At 39.7% G+C, this 21233-nt stretch overlaps 1 protein-coding gene across 4 annotated transcripts in view; it reads left to right on the top strand.

Moving 5' to 3' along the window:
• Positions 1-21233, top strand: part of SPDYA (speedy/RINGO cell cycle regulator family member A) — a 39213-nt gene that overhangs the window by 16035 nt on the left and 1945 nt on the right. For 3 of the 4 annotated variants that reach the window (XM_033176167.1, XM_033176165.1, XM_033176166.1), the window contains exons 5-6: positions 2533-2704; positions 12799-13063. In XM_033176167.1, the coding sequence (XP_033032058.1) occupies positions 2533-2704; positions 12799-13063 (437 nt within the window). Of the gene's footprint in view, positions 1-2532; positions 2705-12798; positions 13429-21233 lie in introns of those variants that run through there. The other variant, XM_033176168.1, reaches the window with a different exon arrangement.

Raw genomic sequence — 21233 nt, 5'->3', positions numbered from 1 at the left:
CTGTGATCTCCACCTCCCAGGATCAAGTGATCCACCCACCTCAATCTCCCAAATAGCCGGGACCACAGGCATTCACCACAACACCCAGCTAATTTTTTGTATTTTTTTGTAGAGACGAAGTTTCTCCATGTTGTCCAGGCAGGGTTTCGAACTCCTCAGGTCAAGCAATCCACCTGCCTCAGCCTTCTAAAGTGTTGGGATTACAGGCGTGAGCCACCGCACCCATTCCCATCTTTGCTATTTTCTTTTTCTCTTCTTCTTTTTTTTTTTTTTTTTTTTTTTTGAGATGGAGTCTCGCTCTTGTTGCCCAGGCTGGAGCACAGTGGTGCCATCTCAGCTCACTGCAAGCTCTGCCCCCGGGTTCATGCCATTCTCCTGCCTCAGCCTCCCGAGTAGCTGGGACTACTGGCGCCTGCCACCACGCCTGGCTAATTTTTTTTGTATTTTTAGTAGAGACGGAGTTTCACCGTGTTAGCCAGGGTGGTCTCGATCTCCTGACCTCATGATCCACCCGCCTCAGCCTCCCAAAGTGCTGGGATTACAGGCGTGAGCCGCCGAGCCTGGCCAATCTTTGCTATTTTCTATCTATGTTTTTTTGGGCTGCATTTTAGATCATTTATTTAGATTTATCTCTCAGTTCACTAATTTTATCTTCAGCTTATGTCTAATATGCTAATTAATTTCATTATAAAAGTTTGCATTTATAAAAGTTCTATTTTCTTATTTTTCAAATATGCTTTTCCATTTATCATATTATCAAGGTACTTTTAATTTTTTTACATGTACTGGAAATAGTTATTCTTACATTTTGTGTCTATTCCATTACTTTCAGATTTCAGGGTCTGTTTCTGCTCTTGGTACCTTGTTCCCCTATGTGTTTTGTAGTATTTTTATTATAAGTTGCCTGTTTTTCTTGGTAAGTCATCTGTGAGACTTGTATTATTTCCAATGAGAAATCTACCCCATCCTAATCGTGGTGCCTGTGTTATCTAAATGTTATTTTTTCTCTGACTACTTTTAAGATTTACTCTTTATCACTGGTTTTGAGCAATTTGATTATGCTGTTCGTCGGTTTAATTTTCTTCATGTTTCATGTGCTTTGAGGTTCATTGAACTTCTTTGTAGGTTTATAGTTTTTACTAAATTTCAAAAAGTTTCAGCTGTTATTCCTTCACATATCTTCTGTCCACCTGATTTTCTGTCTGCCCTATTCAGATTACAGAGCATTGAAAGAATCCTGCATTGTTATTGATACTGGCCTTCAGTCTCCAATTTCACCTATTCCTTGAAGTCCCACATCAAACTGATGCTCTGCTTATTTATTCCTAATTGTTTTTCTTTTCTTTCTTTCTTTTTTTTTTTTTTTGAGACAATCTCCCCCTGTCACCCACGCTGGAGCACAGTGTTTCAATCTCAGTGGCTCACTGTAACCTCTGCCTTCCAGGTCCAAGTGATTCTCCTGCCTCAGCCTCCCAAGTAGCTGGGATTACAGGGGTGGGCCACCACGCCCAGATAATTTTTGTATTTTTAGTAGAGAGAGGGTTTCACTGTGTTGGCCAGGCAGGTCTCCAACTCCTGGCCTCAAGCAGTCCGCCCACCTTGGCCTCCCAAAGTTCTGAGATTACAGGTGTGAGCCACCATGCCCGGCCCTCATCCTGTGTTTATGATTTTTGTTTCTTTTTTCTCTGTGTATTTCATCTTGAATAGTTTCTATTGTGTCTTCAATTCACAGATGTTTTCTTTGTGGTATTTAATCTGCCATTAATCCCAATCAGTGTATTTTTCATTGTAGACATTGTAGTTTTCATCTCTAGAAGTACATTTTCAGTATGTCTAACTTTTTGAACAGAAATGGTTATACAGAATAGTTATAACTGTTTCAATGTCCTTATCTTTTATGTCAACCATGTCAACCATGGGTATCAGTTTGGGGTTGATTTTGATTTATTATTCTCCTTATGATGAGTCATGTTTTCCTGCTTCTGTGCCTACCTGCTCCCCATCTAGTATTTAGCAGAATACTGAGTTTCATATGTGTATAAGAAAATTACCTGAATCTGGGGAAAGATGTTAAGAAAAAATTAGGAGGAATACTGCCTAACATTCACATAGGGCTGCAAATAGTGGCTGTTCCCATCAGCCAGGCTGAAAAGATTCATAATTCATGGACTATTGAGAAGAGTATTCAGGAAGGTCTTGCTTCAGTAGTGAGGAATAACTAGCCCCAGACTGAACATTGTTCCAGATCCACCTAAAAAATCATAAAAGCAACATCTGAAAGAATCAGACTATTTCAAAGTAATTTTAACTGCATCCCAGAACAAAGCTCAAGATTTGTAGGAATAAGAAATACAGAAATAGAACCCAACAAGGTAAAATTAACTAAATCTCTATTTTTGAACTGCATTTCTTTAAGTAACGTTGAACACCTTTCATGTGTTTATAAGCCACTTTTATGTCTTTTGGTATGTGTGAACTACCTGTTTCTGTCCTTTACCCATTTCTTTTTTGGGTTGTGATCTTCTTTGTTAGGTATCTGGCTAATACAGTTGAAGAAGATAAAGAAGAAACCAAGTATGAAATTTTTCCATGGGCTTTAGGGAAAAACTGGAGAAAATTGTTCCCTAATTTCTTAAAGTTAAGGGACCAGCTCTGGGATAGAATTGACTATAGGGCTATTGTAAGCAGGCGATGTTGTGAGGAGGTAAGAATTTTAAAAAAACTTTACATATGTAATTTTTGTTTTCTGTTTATCTAATTATCCTTGTTTTTTAAATGTGCTTCTAATGTTTTGGTATTCTGGGTTTTTTTTTTTCTTTTTTTTTTAATATGTAGAGTAGACCATTGATCATTACCATGAATACAACTTGTGTATTACAATGTTGCTGTCTTATTATCACCATAACTAAAAACTGTCAGCCAGGCAAGCCATGCTCACGACTCTAGTCCCAGCACTTTGGGAGGCTGAGGCAGGTGAATCTCCTGAGGTCAGGAGTTTGAGACCAGCCTGGCCAATATGGTGAAACCCCATCTCTACTAAAAATACAAAAATTAGGCCGGGTGCAGTGGCTCATGCCTGTAATCCCAGCACTTTGGGAGGCCAAGGTGGGCAGATAACGAGGTCAGGAGATTGAGACCATCTTGACTGACATGGTGAAACCCCGTCTCTACTAAAAATGCAAAAAAATTAGCCGAGCGTGGTGGCGGGCGCCTGTAGTCCCACCTACTCGGGAGGCTGAGGCAGGAGAATGGTGTGAACCCAGGAGGCGGGGCTTGCAGTGAGCATAGATTGCACCACTGCACTCCAGCCTGGGCGACAGAGCGAGACTCGTCTCAAAAAAAAAAAAAAAGAAAGAAAAAGAAAAATACAAAAATTAGCTAAATGGGGTGGCCAGTGCCTGTAATCCTAGCTACTTGGGAGGCTGAGGCAGGAGAATCACTTAAACCCAGGAGGCGGAGGTTGCAGTAAGCTGAGATGGTCCACTGTACTCCAGCCTGGGCAACAGAGTAAGACTCCATCTCAAAAACAAACAAACAAAAAATTGTTATTTCTATTTTTCAGAGCAGCCTACTTCTATAGTACGTACTTTTTTTTTTTTTTTTTTTTTTTTTTTTTTTTTTTTTTTTTTAGACAGTCCCGCTCTGTCGCCCAGGCTGGAGTGCAGTGCTGCAATCTTGGCTCACTGCAACCTCCATCTCCCGGGTTCACACCATTCTCCTGCCTCAGCCTCCCGAGTAGCTGGGACTACAGGCGCCCGCCACCATGCCCAGCTAATGTTTTGTATTTTTAGTAGAGACAGGGTTTCAGTGTGTTAGCCAGGATGGTCTCGATCTCCTGACCTCGTGATCCACCCGCCTCAGCCTCCCAAAGTGCTGGGATTACAGGTGTGAGCCACCATGCCCGGCTTATAGTAAGTGCTTTTATTTTAGTGTATTTCTTGTGTCTAAAGGATCATCAATGTATTGAAAAAGGGTGATATGAACAGACCAAAATACCTTATTTAGGATTAGAATAACACTGGAGTTAAGTAATAATTTCTGCTCAATAAAGTATATGAAATTTCAGGTTCCCAAAATTGAAACACTATTTAACACGTGTATTAAATGGTATATACAATTTAAATATTTTTTTAAAATCATAACTCTTTTCACAGAGAATATATTGTTTCTTTGATGCTAAATCTTATTAGGATAAATCAGCAGGACACTAAAAATTTAATAATCAAGTTATTTTATTAAATGTTCTGGTTTTTAATAAAGTCAGTATTTCAAACTACAGAAAAATTCTAGAGTAGAAAATTAAATGGAAAGCAGTGGTCACTGTAAGCTTTAGTATTAGTTCAGAAAAATATGATAAATGTGGGCTAGTTGATATACTTGCAAATCTTAAGATTTGATAGAATTAACGTATTCATTAATATACATTGACTTAGTGAGCACTTAGTAAGTATCTACCAGAAACTATATTATTTCTTTTAATTTAAAAATGGCGGCCGGGCGCGGTGGCTCAAGCCTGTAATCCCAGCACTTTGGGAGGCTGAGGCGGGCGGATCACGAAGTAAGGAGATCGAGACCATCCTGGCTAACACGGTGAAATCCCGTCTCTACTAAAAATACAAGGAAATAGCCGGGTGTGGTGGCGGGCGCCTGTAGTCCCAGCTACTCAGGAGGCTGAGGCAGGAGAATGGCGTGAACCTGGGGGGTGGAGCTTGCTGTGAGCCGAGATCGCGCCACTGCACTCCAGCCTGGGGCACAGAGCAAGACTCTTGTCTCAAAAAAAAAAAATGGCAGCCAGGTATGGTAGCTTACATCTGTAATCCCAGCGCTTTTGGAGGCTAAGGTGGCCTGGATCGCTTGAGTCCAGGAGTTCAAGACCAGCCTGGGTAACATGGCAAAACACCGTCTCCACAAAAAATACAAAAAATTAGGTAGGTGTGGTGGTGCACACCTGTAGTTCTAGCTACTTGAGAGGCTGTGGTGTGAGAATCACCTGAGCCCAGGAGACTCAGGCTGCAGTGAGCCATGGTTATGCCACTGCACTCCAGCCTCAGCAACAGAGCAAGACCCTGTCCCAAAAAATAAAAATAAAAAAGGCTTGAACAATAATAGCAGTATTACATCTATTAATTCCAGGCAGTAGGGATATGGATATTTGTTATATTATTCCTAATGCTTTTTCATAATTTTAGAATTTAGCAACATTTAAAAATCTATTAATAGAACTTGTTTTTCCTCTTCAAAAAGGTCACCTTATTTAAATGAATTTAATTCCGTTATCCTTATCACAATACTTTGTTTCTTTCTGTAGCACTGAATAAAATTTGTAATTATTTATTTACTTATCTATTGTCTAAACAATAAACTGTAAATGTAATGAAGTGAAAAATCTAGTACACTTCTAATATCTCCCGTCTGTCCTCACACTTCAATTACAACAATCATGCATTATTCTCTTTTACTGAGAAAACAGAAGCAGAACAGACTGTCCACATGCTCACATCATATCGTCCATCCTACCTACATGTGTACCCCTGTATTCTGCCTTCCCTTTGTTACTGTGAAAGAATGATCTTTGCTCCTATCCCAATCCATTCCCTCTACTTGTGCACTAGATCTCATCTTTTCTTGCTTTCTCAAGGACATCACATTCCAGTAATTGTCCCCTTTCCAGCATTTCACATTTTTTATTTTATTGGATCACTGCCATCAGAATATAGAATTGCTCTAAGATATCCATCAATAAAAATAAAAATGAAAACTTTATCCCCCAGCTACCACTACATTTCTCTGCTTTGCCTTCCTTATAACCAAACTCCTTGAAGAACTGCTTGTATTCTGTCTCTACTTCTGTTCTTTCCATTCTCTTTGAACCTGTTGTATAAAGTCTTTTTTCCCTCATTCTGTAGAAACTTGTCAGGCCACCAAATATCTCTATATGGCCAAATCCCAAGGTTAATTTGTAGTCCTCAATCTACACAATTTAGCAGCATTTGACACTATCCCTCATTTCTTCCTGAAACACTGTTTTCACTTGGTTTTGAGGATACCAGGTTTTTTTCAGTCACTTTTGCCAGTTCCTTTTTACCTCACCAACTTCATTAGAGTGTCCCAGGGCTGACTTAGGATCTCTTCTCCTTTCTATTGGTATTAACTTATTAGGTGACCCCATTCACTCTCAAGGCTTTAACACTAACAACTAATAATTTCTTCCAATTCCAGATCTGCATACCAAATTGCCTGTTGATATTTTTTGTCTAATTGATACCTCAAACTTTTTTTTTTTTTTTTTGAGATGGAGTCTCGCTCTGTCGCCCAGGCTGGAGTGCAGTGGCCAGATCTCAGCTCACTGCAAGCTCCGCCTCCCGGGTTTACGCCATTCTCCTGCCTCAGCCTCCCGAGTAGCTGGGACTACAGGCGCCCGCCACCTCGCCCGGCTAGTTTTTTGTATTTTTTAGTAGAGACAGGGTTTCACCGTGTTAGCCAGGATGGTCTTGATCTCCTGACCTCGTGATCCGCCCGTCTCGGCCTCCCAAAGTGCTGGGATTACAGGCTTGAGCCACCGCGCCCGGCCTGATACCTCAAACTTAACATGCCTAAAATTGAACTCCTGACTCCTTGACACAGACCTCCAGATCTGCTCCTCCTGCAGTCTTCCACATATTCATAAGTAGCAACTCTATCATTTTAGTTGCTCAGGCCAAAACAATTATTTCCATTTACCCTTCTTTTTCTTATATTTGTACCTTGAAAAAATATCCAGCATCCTACCATTTCTCACCACCTCCACCACTAATACTGTACTTTTAAATTGTCACCTCTTGCCTCGATTATTGGCATAAGTTTCCAAATAGTCTCTCCCACCCCCCACCTTTTTTTTTTTTTTTTTTTTTTTTTTTTTTTTTTAAAAAGACAGGGTCTTACTCTGTTACCCAGGCAGGAGTGCAGTGGTGTGATCATGGCTCACTGCAGCCTTAACCTCCTAGACTCAAGTGATCTCCTGCCTTAGCCTCCCAAGTAGCTGAGACTACAGGCATGTGCCACCATGCCCAGCCAATTTATTTTTTGTAGAGATGAGGTCTCGCTATGTTGCCCAGGCTGGTCTCAAACTCCTGTGCCCAAGCAATCCTCCCACCTTGGCCTCCCAAAGTGCTGGGATTGCAGGTGTGAGCCACCATACGCAGCTATAATCTATTCTTCATACAGCTGCCAGAGTAATTTTTTTTTTTTTTTTAGGTAAGTCAAACCATGACTTCTGTATTCAAAAGCCTCCAGTATCTTCCAGCCATACATAGGGTAAAAGACAAAGTCCCTGTCATGGTCCAACATGGTCTATCAGCCCTCCTCTCTTACCTCTTTGATTTCATCTCAAATCTTTGCTCTTCCACTCAAGCTACATCAGCCTCCTTACCTCAAAGATACCAGTTACACTCCCATCTCATGGTCTTTGCACTTACTTTTCCCATAACCTAGAATGTTGTTCCCCAGATATCAGTATGCTTCACTTCCTAACTACATTCAGGATTCTGCTTAAATGTCACCTCAGAGAGACTTCTCCTTATCACGTTATATAGAGTAGTATCTCCCTCCATGGAATAGAAGTGCCCTCATAATTATGTTCAATTGAATTTTGACAAGGGTACCAAGAAAATTCAATTGGGAAAGTGTAGTCTTTTCAACAAATGGTGCTGGGACAACTGGATATCTACATGCAAAAGAATGAAGCCGAACCTCTGGTTCATACCATATATAAAAATTAACTCAAAATGGATCAAAGACCTAAATGTAAAACCTAAAACCATAAAACTCGTAGAAGAAAACATAGGGATAAATCTTCATGACCTTGAATTAGGTTTCTTAGATGTGATACCAAAAGTAACAAGTAACAAAAGAAGATATAAAATAGACATCATCAAAATTAAAACCTTTTGTCCTTCAAAGGATACCAAGTGAAGAGATGACCTACAAAATGAAAAAAATGTTTTTGCAAGTCATCTATTTGATAAGAGTCTTGTATCTAGAAATATAAAGAGCTTTACAACTTAACAATAAAAAGACAATCAACTTAAAAAATGGGCAAAGAATCCAAATAGACATTTCTCCAAAGAAAGCATGCAAATTGCTAAAACATACACACACACACACACACACACACTTGAAAAGATGTTCAACATCATTAGCTGTCAGGAATTGCAAATCAAAAGCACCATGAGATATTACTTCACACCCACTATGATGGCTATAAACAAAAATAAAAGTATTGGAGAGGATGTGGAGATACTGGAACACTCATACACTTCTTATGGAAATGTAAAATGAGGAAGATGCTTTGCATAACAGTCTGGCAATTCCTCACAAGGCTAACATAAAGTTACCATATGACCCAGAAAGTCTAGTCCTAGCTATATATGCCAAAGGATAAAAACAAAACTATGTCCACACAAAAAACTTTAACATGAATGTTCATGGCATTATTCATAATAGCCAAAGTAGAAACAACATAAATGTCCATCAGCTGATAGAATGGATAAACAAAATAAGGTATATCCCTACAATGAAATATTACTTGGCAATTAAAAGGAATGAAGTACCTGGTACAAACTACAATGCAGGTAACCTTGAAAAGATTATGCTACATAAAAGAAACCTGTCACAAAAGACAACATATTGTATGATTCAATTTATATGAAAGATCCAGAATAGACAAATTCAGAGACAGAAAGTAGATTAGTAGTTACTATGGGCGACAGAAAGGAGAAAATGGAGTGTGATTGCTTTATTTATAGAGTGATGAAAATGTTTCAAAATTGAGTGTGGTTATGGTTGCTCAACTCTGAATATATTGAATATCATTGAATTGTACATTTCAATTGGGTGAATTGTAAGGTATTTTAATTACATTTCAAAGCTGTTAAAATTAAAAGTAGTTGCTCCTACTATTACTCTGTATTCCCTTCTCAGTTCCAATTTTCCTCATAGCACTCAACCATCATATAACAGACTCCTTTTTACTTATTTATCTTGCTAACAAACTTCCTCCCACTAAAATATAGATTCCAAGAGAGCAGGATCTTTGTTTTGCTTTTGTTTGTTTTGTTTTGTTTCTGTTTTTGAGACAGGGTCTCATTCTGTTACCCAGGCTGCAGGCTACAGTGTGCAATCATAGCTCACTGCAACCTTGAACTCCTGGGCTCAAGCAATCCTCCCACCTTGGCCTCCCAAAGTTCTGGGATTACAGACGTGAGCCACAGTGCCTGACCCTATTTTTGGTTTTTTTTTTTTTTTTAGACAGAGTTTCATTCTGTCACGCAGGCGGGAGTGCAGTGGCACAATCTCGGCTCACTGCAACCTCCACTTCCTGGGTTCAAGCAATTCTCCTGCCTCAGTCTCCCAAGTAGCTAGGATTATAGCTGGGATTACAGGCATGCGCCACCACACCCGGCTATTTTGTATTTTTAGTAGAGACAGGGTTTTCACCATGGTGGCCAGGCTGGTCTCAAACTCCTGATCTTAAGTGATCCACCTGCCTCGGCCTCCCAAAGTGCTGGATTACAGGCGTGAGTGCCCAGCTTTATTTTGTTCTTATTCTATCTCCAGAGCCTAGAACTGTGCCTGGCACATAGTGGGTAGTCAATAAATTATTTGTTGACTGATCAAATGAATGGAACTTCCAATTCTGTTTCATACCTTCTTATCCATGAAATAGGGAAACAATAAACTATAATTATTCACTGAGCTCACTTTGCACTGCCCCTTACTCCAGTGGCAGATAGAGAAGCTGTTCTTTGGCTGTTCCAACAAGGTACATTTGAATCATGTTGGAGTACAGAAAAGGTAACTGCCTAGTAGATTTTATCCTGTTCTGTTAAGTGTTCACTGGATAACTACTTTATGAATAATACACCAAGTTCAGTGCCCTGGGAGTTTATTGTAAAGAAGTATTATTTCACCCCATTCCCATTCCTGAAGTAGCAAGACATACTGTTGAAAATTTAACTATTCTATACATTTGTTACTGAAAGCCTAGCACACTGTCAAATGGAACATTTCTTTAGTCCCATATCCTAAAATAACCTCAAGTTAGGACAGTAGCTACAAACTAGCTTACAATAATAATACTTTACATTTGCACAGTGCTTTACAAATTATGACTTTTCCCAGAAATTATCACACAAATAGCTGTGAGGGTGGTGGCATCCCCATTTCACAGCTAATGAAACTGAGGACCAAAGAGGCTGGGATTTACTCAAAATCATAGAAGTGGCAGAGCCAGAACATCTAATGACTTCCTAGTGTTCTCTTTTTTCTGTGACATCTAGCCTCCATATAAGCTTCTCATATTGGTTAGTTTAGAAAATGCATTTATATCTTGTCTTGGGAATTAAATAGCCTCAGTATTCTCTCCGTTTCACAGATGCAAAAACTGTGGCTTAGTAAGATTGTGATTTGTCCATGGCCATGAAGTTAATAAGTAGCAGACCCAATGTACTTAAACTTAGTGCTCTTTGCATTATACACCACTGACATAAGAAAGAACAAGTGCTGTCTTTTCAAATAATGAGTTTTGTAATTTTTCTCTTTTATTTGTTTAATCTTGGCTGCAAAGAAGCTAACAGCCAGGTATTATCCTTGACCACATCGACTCTTATTACATTTTATTACTGGCATGTCTGCTTTCCCCTTTTAGTCGAAATTTCCCTTTTGGGTCTAAATTCAATGAAGTTTTTTCCCCCTTTTTTGTCAGCTGCCTCATTCTTTTTTGGAAAGAGATGGGGTGTGATTAAATTGGAAAATATATGTAGGGCTTCTCCAGAAAAGAGTGGACTATTTCTTTGTTTATTCCGATTTTTATCTTCTTACCTGATGATCTTATCAACAACTCCTTTGAGGTGGGATTTTATTACATTGGTGATGGCTTAATTTCTAAACTGGTTCACACATTAGGGAGGATGCCTATCTAATGAGAGTTAAGACTACACTTCCAGCCCCTTTCATGCATCATGGAGGGTGGCAATTTAATCAAGAAGTTTTTCTCTATTCCAGTTAATATTCTGGCCAAGATGCCACAATATCATCATAGCTGAGTTCTTCACTATCTATTACTTGATTCCAGATTAGGAATTTAGAAAGCAATGAGATAAGTAGTGTGTTTTGATAGAATAATCCAATGACAGTATGCAGAAGAGATCCAATATAGGGAATGTGTTGGAAACTGCTAAACTTGCTATAGCTGGAAACAAGGGTGTGATGAAAATTGATAGCAGTGCTGAAGAAAATGAAACACATGTTAGAAATGTTAAAAAATTATAATTATCATTACCTGGTGACCAGTTGGATATAGGGTACATGGGAGAGGGAACTGTCAGTTTCAAATCTATATAACAGGAAGAGTAATGGGTTCCATAATGGAAATAAGGAAGGCTACAGAAGCAAACTGGATTCTTTGGGGAGATAAGGAATTTGGTATATAGACATGAATTTAAGGCAGTAACTGGATATAATTAAATGAATGGTCAACAGGTAGAGTAAAAGTCATTACATATAAATGATGCTTAGAGTATTTAAGAGATTCAAGGTGAAAGTAATATTAATACTTTTTAAGAACTTTCCAGGCACTGTTCTAAGTATTGCCCATGTATTAACTCTCACAATTCTTAGATCTGGCTAGGTAATCCCAGATAAGAAACTAAGGAACAGAGAGGTTAAGTGACTTCTCCAAGGACACACAATAATTAAAGCAGCACTCCAGTATTCAAACCAAGGCAGTCTGACTCCAGAGTCAGTGCTTTATTTTTATTTTTATTTTTTTATGCCTATATCTGTCTCCTCCCCATTCCTCCCCATTCTCCTCCCTGCCAGGGAGAGGAGAAGCTCACTGGGTTGGTTTTGAAAGTCAGTGCTTTTAACACCTTTTATACTTTACTACCTCTTGAGATCACAGATAGGGAGAGTATATACACAGAAAAACAGAGGGCCAAGTATCAAATTTTAGGAACACTGTTGCCCAGGCTGGGTTTCGAACTCCTCAGCTCAAGCAATCCACCTGCCTCAGCCTTCTAAAGTGTTGGGATTACAGGCGTGAGCCACCGCACCCATTCCCATCTTTGCTATTTTCTTTTTCCTTTTTTTTTTTTTTTGAGATGGAGTCTCGCTCTGTCGCCCAGGCTGGAGTGCAGTGGGGTGATCTCTGCCCACTGCAAGCTCCACTTTCCAGGTTCATGCCACTCTCCTGCCTCAGCCTCCCAAGTAGCTGGGACTACAGGTACTCGCAACCACGCCCGGCTAATTATTTTGTATTTTTAGTAGAGACGGGGTTTCACCATGTTAGCCAGGATGGTCTTGATCTCCTGACTTCGTGATCCACCCGCCTCGGCCTCCCAGAATGCTGGGATTACAGGCGTGAGCCACCGCGCCTGGCCAATTAATTGTTTTTTAACCCAATACATTCCAAAGTTAAGAATTACATATTGTTTTGGAGTAACTGTATTATCTTTCCCAAACTTAGAGTATTCAGAATTGAAAAATAAATACCCCGATAACCTGGAAGTTTGCTTCAGTCCTATTTCCTGTTTAAAATAATGTACTTTGTCGATTATTGTCTTAAAGATCCAAGCAATGAGTCACTTTTTAGTGATGATCCTCCCAGCCTTATCTGGAAGTGTTTTGTTTCATAAATCAGCAATTTGGATTTTTATCTTCACTTTAGAGACAGTTGTTCTTGAGTTATAATTTTTGAACTTAAATTTTGAGTTATAATTTTGAAATATTACTAAAATTCTAAAAGTAAGCTTTCCATTATAGGTTATGGCCATTGCACCAACCCATTATATCTGGCAAAGGGAACGCTCTGTTCATCACAGTGGAGCTGTCAGAAACTACAACAGAGATGAAGTTCAGCTGCCCCGGGGACCTAGTGCCACACCAGTAGATTGTTCACTCTGTGGTAAAAAAAGAAGATATGTTAGACTGGGATTGTCTTCATCATCATCTTTATCCAGTCATACATCAGGGGTGACAGAAAAACATTCTCAGGAGTCATACAACTCACTGTCAATGGACAAAATAGGTGATCCTTCTCAAGCTTATACCAGTTCTCAAGATATGATTTAGTAATATGCCAGAATTAGATTTATGCATGTTGTTTACTGAGCTCTAGTCAGTCCTTGCTGGCAGGGATACATAATAATTTATATACTTCAACAATATGAGTTAAATTAATCTTGAAACTTTCTCCCCTTTCCGTTACTTTTTGTCTTGTGTCCATATCTGTTTTGTGGTGACCCAACTAAACAGATTTTTAATGTGACCTATGTTAAGTTGAAAACTAATGCACCATAAGCCTCAGTATTTTAAGAGCCTGAATCATTTTTTTGAAATGTTTATTTTGTTCAAAAGGGTTTCAAGAAGAAAATTAATTTACTTGTAATCTCACCTTCCAACTATCGGTTTCCTTCTGTATACTTTTCTAACAAAATTAGAACCATACTATATCTGGGCTTGCTTTTTTCATTTATAACAAAGTATTTTCCTATGTCATTACTGAGTCCTCCAAAACCAGTTTCTTTTTTTTTTTTTGAAACAGAGTCTGACTCTGTTGCCCAGGCTGGAGTGCAGTAGGACAGTCTCTGCTCACTGCAGCCTCCACCTCCCGGGTTTGGCTGATTCTCATGCCTCAGCCTCCTAAGTATCTGGGATTACAGACATGTGCCACCATGCCTAGATATTTTTTGTGTTTTTAGTAGTGAGGGGTTTCACCATGTTGGCCAGGCTGGTCTCGAACTCCTGGCCTCAAGTGATCTGTCTTCCTTGGCCTCCTAAAATGCTGGGATTATGGGTGTGAGCTACCGCACCCAGCCCAAAACCTGATTTTTAATTCTGATGTGGTATAAGTACCATAATTTCTTTATATATTTCATTTTGTTGGGATTTAAGTGGCTTTCAGCAATAGTGTATTAATTAGAAAAGAATCTTATTAGCTGGAAAAAATACAACTGCACCATAATTTCACTCAAATTATTTTTATATATAATATTATCTGACATGTATTTTCTAGAAATGTCTAGAAATAGCACTAGAATAATATTCTACTACTATCAGTGATCCTTTCTATTACAAAGCCTTCCAGGTTTTCACCCATCTCAAGACAGGGCGGACAGATTTTTCATGGTCTTTTCTAATTCTATCATGAGAAATTAACACACCTGCATTATTTCAGAATTTTACCTATTTGTTTTTACCACAAAGAGATTAATAGTGGCTACTGAAGCTTTACTAAGGGAGAAACTAGACTGTAAGATTCTTGAAGGTAGGGGTTATGCCTCGGTCATTGTTCTATTTCTTGGCCATAGTAATCACTCAACAAATTTGCACTGCAGTATAGTCTCTTCCTTTTCAACATCTTCAGGCATATTTTTTATTATGCTGAGGCAAGAGGATCACTTGAGACCAGGAGTTTGAGACCATCCTGGGAAACACAGCAAGACCCCATCTATTTAAAAAAAATTGTCTTTTAGCATCCTTCCTCTCCCAGCTTCCTTTACTCTTTGATCCTTATAATAGGTAAGCTTTACTGAATGTTTACAATGTCCAAGGCAATATATAATGCATTTTGTATTCATAATATCATTTAATATTCACAGCCAACTTCAGGGTGAATACTATACCTCCACTCAGCAGATAAGGAAACTAAAGCTTAGAGAAGTTAAATAATTTGCCCAAGGAACTGGAGTGACATGTGAACCCAGGTCTCTGACTCAAAACTAGAGCCTGAATTCCTAAATATTATGGTCTACTGCCCTTTTGATGCAATCCTGCCGTTGGCAGTGAAAATAAGCTGCCACAGAAGCCTTCTAGCCGACTACTAAGGAAGTGGCAAAAGCATTAAGAACCAAGTCACTGCTGAAAGGCTACATGAAGTGAGCTGGGAGAGAATTCCAAGAATTTGAACAGATATTTACAGAAAGCAAAAGAGAAGCAATTATACGTATTTTATTCAGACCAACCACTGTAGATATCAATGGTAATAACACTCCATAGTATAGGCCTTGACATCTCAACAGGAAATTTGAGTGCACCCAGGGAAGAGGGGGTTCTGCCAGTCAGTATACTTTGGAGAAAAAATAAAGGTCTTTGAGGGATTATGGATGAAAAGTGGGGTATTAACTTAGGGGAGTTGTAGAAGGAACTGTGTGCTTTCATCCTTTCACTGGATGAAAGCCATGATTTAGGATTTATAGGTCCTATACAGGAAAGAACAAATATTTACCCATAGCCATTTTGTTCTGAGTATTAACCCATGGTTAACAGTAAAACTCTTTGTTTCAGGATGTCAGAGGGTAAGCAATACAAAGGAAAATTGATTGTACACATATTTTACCGGTAAAAATATACATTCATTTTCCTCCTATAGTTTTAATGGAGAGTGAGCTCATTGGGAGTAGAGGGGAGAATGCAGGATAATAGGGACACACGATGCTACAGGAGTGGGATGAGTCTCTCACTGCCTAAACCGCTGCTGAGTTAGTGACCTCTACTAGCAAACTTTTCTTCCTCCAGTCCACCTAAGGTTGGAATCATCTGATAGTATGTGGTTGCAAAAAACTGAATTCAGCATTCTTCAAGAAAGACACAAAAAGTTTATGCTCTGCTTTAGACTTCTGTGCTAAACTTAGCATAGATGGTGATCAGTGCTTCCACCTTTCTTTCAAACACAAGCAAGCAACTCCTCAATTTGCAGGTAAAGACATATTTTCCTACCTTAAAATATTTTTTGTTAAAAACAACACATTTAAATAAAAGTTTTAGATAAACATGTTTATGACATTTATTAAGAACAAACTGTTTTTCAATTTGACAAGGTGGGGTATAAATACTGTCAAAAATTTGACTTTTGGGGCTGGACACGGTGGCTCGTGCCTGTAATCCCAGCACTTTGGGAGGCCAAGAGGGGGCAGATCACCTGAGGTCAGGAGTTCTAGACTAGCCTGGCCAAGATGGTAAAACCCTGTCTCTACTAAAAATACAAAAATTAGCTGGGCATGGTGGTGCATGCCTGTAATCCCAGCTACTCGGGAGGCTGAGGCAGGAGAATCGCTTGAACCTGGGAGGTGGAGGTTGCAGTGAGCCGAGATGGTGCCACTGTACTCCAGCCTGTGTGAAAAGAGCAAAACTTTGTCTCAAAAAAATAAGAATTTTAAAAAATGACTTTTGGGAACAATAGAGGAAGCATTCTTTTTTTTTTTTAGATGAAACATTCTTTACATATTTATATACATGACAATCACCAATCACATGCTAGATACTAATTTCATTTAACACCCACCCCCTAAGAAATCTTGAAGTGGCATTATTATATTCATTTTACTGATGAAAAAATAAACTCAGAAAATATCACACCATTACCAGGTAAAACAATAACAGAAACAAGAGTGGGAACCCAGTTCTATCTGAATATATAACATATTTTTATAATAACTAAACTACAATTGTTTCTCCTTACCGAATGCTGTTGTGAGCTTTATGATGCCTGGGCTGGTCCATGTGAAACATAGATATATATTATGTATTATCTGAGGACCCATGAGATTTTAAAGCGAAGTCAAGGGAAAAAATATATACCAAGCTTTAGCCTTGGATCATATAGGGAGGCATGTAACATTCCAACTGTTAAATAATCTAAAAACCAAATAATTTTTCCTCAAAAATAAATCATTCTTTGAATTTTCTTACTTATTTTTGTCATTACCACTGTTCTAGTCATCCAGGTTTAAAATTCTTACACTTAATGAAGGCATAATTAGGGCATATAAGTTAATAATGTGATAAGGGCTATGCAAAGTATATGATCAACATTGAGGAGCACAATAGATTTCAGAATTCTGTGGGGTGAGAGGTTTGGTAAAGGTTTTTCAAAGTAAGATATTAGCTGGGCATTGACTGAGTCCTGTTTTGCCCAGAGAATTAAGGGAAGAGTCTTCTGAATAGCAGACAGAAGTTCGAAAATACAGCTGGTCCTTGACTTACCAATGGTTGCTATACGCATTCAGTGGAAAGCTGTATCATGGTCTCTCTTGATGCTGGGCAGAGGCAGTGAGCTAGCTGCAGCTTCCAGGCAGCCATGAAATCATGAGAGTAAACAACTAATTTTTGACAGTGTACTGTATTGCCAGATGCCGCTGCTGCCCAACTGTAGCCTAATGTAAGTGTTCTGAGCACATTAAGGTAGGCTAGGCTAAGCTGTGATGTTCGGTGGTTAGCTGTATTACATGCATCTTTTTAAAAATATTTTTTGCCGGGTGCGGTGGCTCACCTCTATAATCCCAACACTTTGGGAGGCCAAGGCAGACGGATCACCTGAGGTCAGGAGTTCGAGACCAGAGTGACCAATATGGTGAAACCGTCACTACTAAAAATACAAAATTTAGCTGGGCGTGGTGGCGGGCGCCTGTAATCCCAGCTACTCGGGAGGCTGAGACAGGAGAACTGCTTGAACCCGGGAGGCAGAGGTTGCAGTGAGCCAAAATCATGCCCCTGCACTCCAGCTGGGGCAACAGAGTAAGACTCCATCTCAAAAAAGAAAAAAATAAAATAAAAATATGTTTTAAAAATAGAGATGGGGTCTCACTACATTGCCCAGGCTGGTCATGAACTCCTGGCCTTAAACAATCCTCCACGTCTGCCTCCCAAAGTGCTGGGATTACAAGTGTGAGCTACTGTGCCCAGCCAAATGCTTTTTTTCCCCACCAGACAGGATCTTGCTCTGTCACCTGGACTGGAGTGTAGTAATGTGATCATGGCTCACTGTAGCCTCAACCTCCTCTGATTCAAGTGATCCTCCTACCTCAGCCTCCTGAGTAGCTGGCACTACAGGCATGTGCCACCATGCCCAGCTTTTTTTTTTTTTTTTTTTTTTGTAGAAACTTCCTATGTTGCCCAGACTGGTGCTGGTCTCGGACTCCTAACCTCAAGCAATCCTCCCACCTTGGCCTCTCAAAGTGCTGGGGTTACAGATGTAAATCACTGCACCTGGCCCAAATGCATTTTTTACTTAATGATATCTTCAAGTCACAAGTGTTTATTAGGACATAACCCCATTTTAAGTCAAAAAGTCTCGATATATACATTTTTCTCTCTGCATCCAATGAATTACTAGCTTATCTGGTTCTTCTTTCATAATATTTTCTTTGTTTCTTTGTTTGTTTGAGATGGAGTTTTGCTCTTGTTGCCCAGGCTGGAGTGCAATGGTGCGATCTCAGCTCACTGCAACCTCCGTCTCCCAGGTTCAGGCAATTCTTGTGCCTCAGCCTCCCCAGTAGCTGGGATTACAGGCATGCTCCACCACACCCAGCTAATTTTTATATTTTTATTAGAGACAGGGTTTCACTATGTTGGCTAGGCTGGTCTCGAACTCCTGACCTCAGGTGATCCACCTGTCTCAGCCTTCCAAAGTGCTAGGCTTATAGGCATGAGCCACCCCACCCGAACTGTCTGCTCATTTTCTACTATTAATCACCTTATATATGTATTACTATGAAAGCTCTGATTTAAGTTTTTTCCTCCAGTTAAATTCTCATAGACACCACTAACAGATTAACTTAAAATATCTTTTACATGACTATAGAAACTTCAGAAGTTCCCACTGCCTCTGAAAATGTGAAGTTCAAAATGAAAGCCTCCCACAATCCCAGAACTATATACTATGTATACCTAAATTGCCCTCTAGAACAACCAAGTCAACAGACAAACCAATACATGATCCTTGGCTGGGCATGGTGGCTCACGCCTGTAATCCCAGCACTTTGGGAGGCTGAATCAGGCAGATCACTTGAGGTCAGGAGCTCGAGACCAGCCTGGCCAACATGGTGAAACCCTGTCTCTACTAAAAATAGAAAAATTAGCCAGGCATGTTGGTGGTGCATGCCTGTAATTCCAGCTACTCCAGAGGCTGAGGCAGGAGAATCGCTTGAACCTGAGAGGTGGAGGTTGCAGTGAGCTGAGATTGCACCACTGCACTCCAGCCTGGGTGACAGAGCGAGATGCTGTCTCAAAAAACAAAAACATGATCCAGTGTAGGCTTAAAGATATCAGGAAACTTCTAGTGACTATTTACTGGGTATAAAAGGTAGGGCCCCTGGAAGGCATTGGGATGACAGTTTTCAGTCAGTCTCAAATATTTAGTTTACAGGACAGCCAGACATGGACATAGAAAACTAACATTAGAAGGTATCTGTCCCATAAACCAGACTGTAAACACACTTACTGTTTGGAGGAGGGCTGAAGAAAGGGCTTAAGCTGGGCCTTGATTGACTAGAATGGACAACTACCAAAGAAAAAGAAGAGAAAGAGAAGAAAACTACAAAAAACAAAAACAAAACAGTGTGGGGGTGGGGGAACTGAGGGGAAATGGATACTGTTCAAAAGGTCTTGTTCAATTCAACATCTACTGAGCACCATGTGCCAAACAGAAACTAAGTATTCTCCAAGAAACAGGAGTGAAGGGCAGAAATTTTCTTGGCTCTTTAAGCCAGCCCCTTCTCAAAGTAGACAATCGGGGACTGACACATAATAGGCATTCAAAGCATTCAATGAATGACATAATTTCATTACTAGCTAAATAGAAGAGTAGAAGAAAAGGGAATATTCCATGATGGAATTAAAAAATGGACGTCAGGCCAGGCATTGTGGCTCATGCCTGTAATCCCAGCAGTTTGGGTGGCTGAGCCAGGTGGATCACCTGAAGTCAGGAGTTTGAGATCAGCCTGGCCAACATGGTGAAACCCTATCTCTACTAAAAATACAAAAATTAGCCAGGCCTGGTAGCGTGTGCCTGTAATCCCGGCTACTTGGGAGGCTAAGGCAGGAGAATTGCTTGAACCTAGGAGGCAGAGGTTGCAGTGAGCCAAGACTGTGCCATTGCACTCCAGTCTGGGTGACAGGGTGAGACTCTGTCTCAAATAGAAGCACTTCAGAGCTTCTGTATAGTCATGTGCTGCATAATGACATTTCACTCAAGGTGGGACTGCATACAGGATGGTGTTCCCCTAAGATTATAATGGCCGGGCATGGTGGCTCACACCTGTAATCCTAGAACTTTGGGAGGCTGAGGCAGGTGGACGGATCACTTAAGGTCAGGAGTTTGAGACCAGCCTGGCTAACATGGTGAAACCCTGTCTCCTAAAAAGATACAAAAATTAGCCGGGCATGATGGCACATGCCTGTAGTCCCAGATACTCGGGAGGCTGAGACAGGAGAATTGCTTGAACCCAGGAAGTGGAGGTTGCAGTGAGCCAAGATCGTACTACTGCACTCCAGCCTGGGCAACAAGCAAGACTCTGTCCAAAAAAAAAAAAAAAAAAAAAAAAAAGGAGAAAGAAAAGAGAGAAAGAAAAGGTTATAATGGATCTGAAAAATTCCTATCACCTACTGACATCATAGCCCTGTAGTGCAACACATTACCTTTTTTGTGTTTAGATACACACATACTTACCATTGTCTTATAAATGCCTATGGTAGTTAGTACAGTAACATGCTATCCAGGTTTGCAGTCTAGGAGCAGTAGGCTATACCATATAACTTAGGTGTGTAGTAGGCTATACCACCTCGGTTTGTGTAAGTACACTCTATAATGTTCACACAATGATGAAACTGCCAACTATGCATTTATCAGAATGTATTGCCACTGTTAAGCAATGTATAACTGTATCTGGAAATGTTATAAAAGCTATAAAGGCATCATTATTATATAAATGTTCAGCTAGTTATCATACAGAAATGTAACACCAGAATATTCTGCTCCTGATTCAATCACTTGTCTAAATGCAGCCAGAGTGATTTTCAAAACACGGATCTAAACATGTCACCCCTTACTTAAATTCTTCAATGGCATCCCATTTTTCTTAGAATAGACCAATTCCTTCACAGGCATGTAAGAACTTGCATGGCCTCATCCCTATCTATCCAGTCTTTTCCACTCGACCCCAGCATCACATTTTATTCCCATTTTCCCTGCTATAGTTAATTCCTACTTACCATTCAGGTCTCAGCTCAACTGTCACTTGCTAGAGCAAAGTCCCCCATTATGGTTACTCATAGTACCTTGTACTTATGAGTGGGGGGAATTTATAACAGTTTTAGTTTTTTGTCTGTGTGACTATTTAATGTCAAGCTCTATCATAGACTGTAAACTCTAAAAAGGCAGAGATTTTAAAATGTTCTACGTTCTGTAATACGTTATTTAA

Source organism: Trachypithecus francoisi, unplaced genomic scaffold, assembly GCF_009764315.1.
Source record: "Trachypithecus francoisi isolate TF-2019V2 unplaced genomic scaffold, Tfra_2.0 Lachesis_group17, whole genome shotgun sequence".
Lineage (NCBI taxonomy): Eukaryota > Metazoa > Chordata > Mammalia > Primates > Cercopithecidae > Trachypithecus > Trachypithecus francoisi.
The sequence above is the reverse complement of the archived record's forward strand: the minus strand, read 5'-3'. Positions and strand labels throughout refer to the sequence as shown.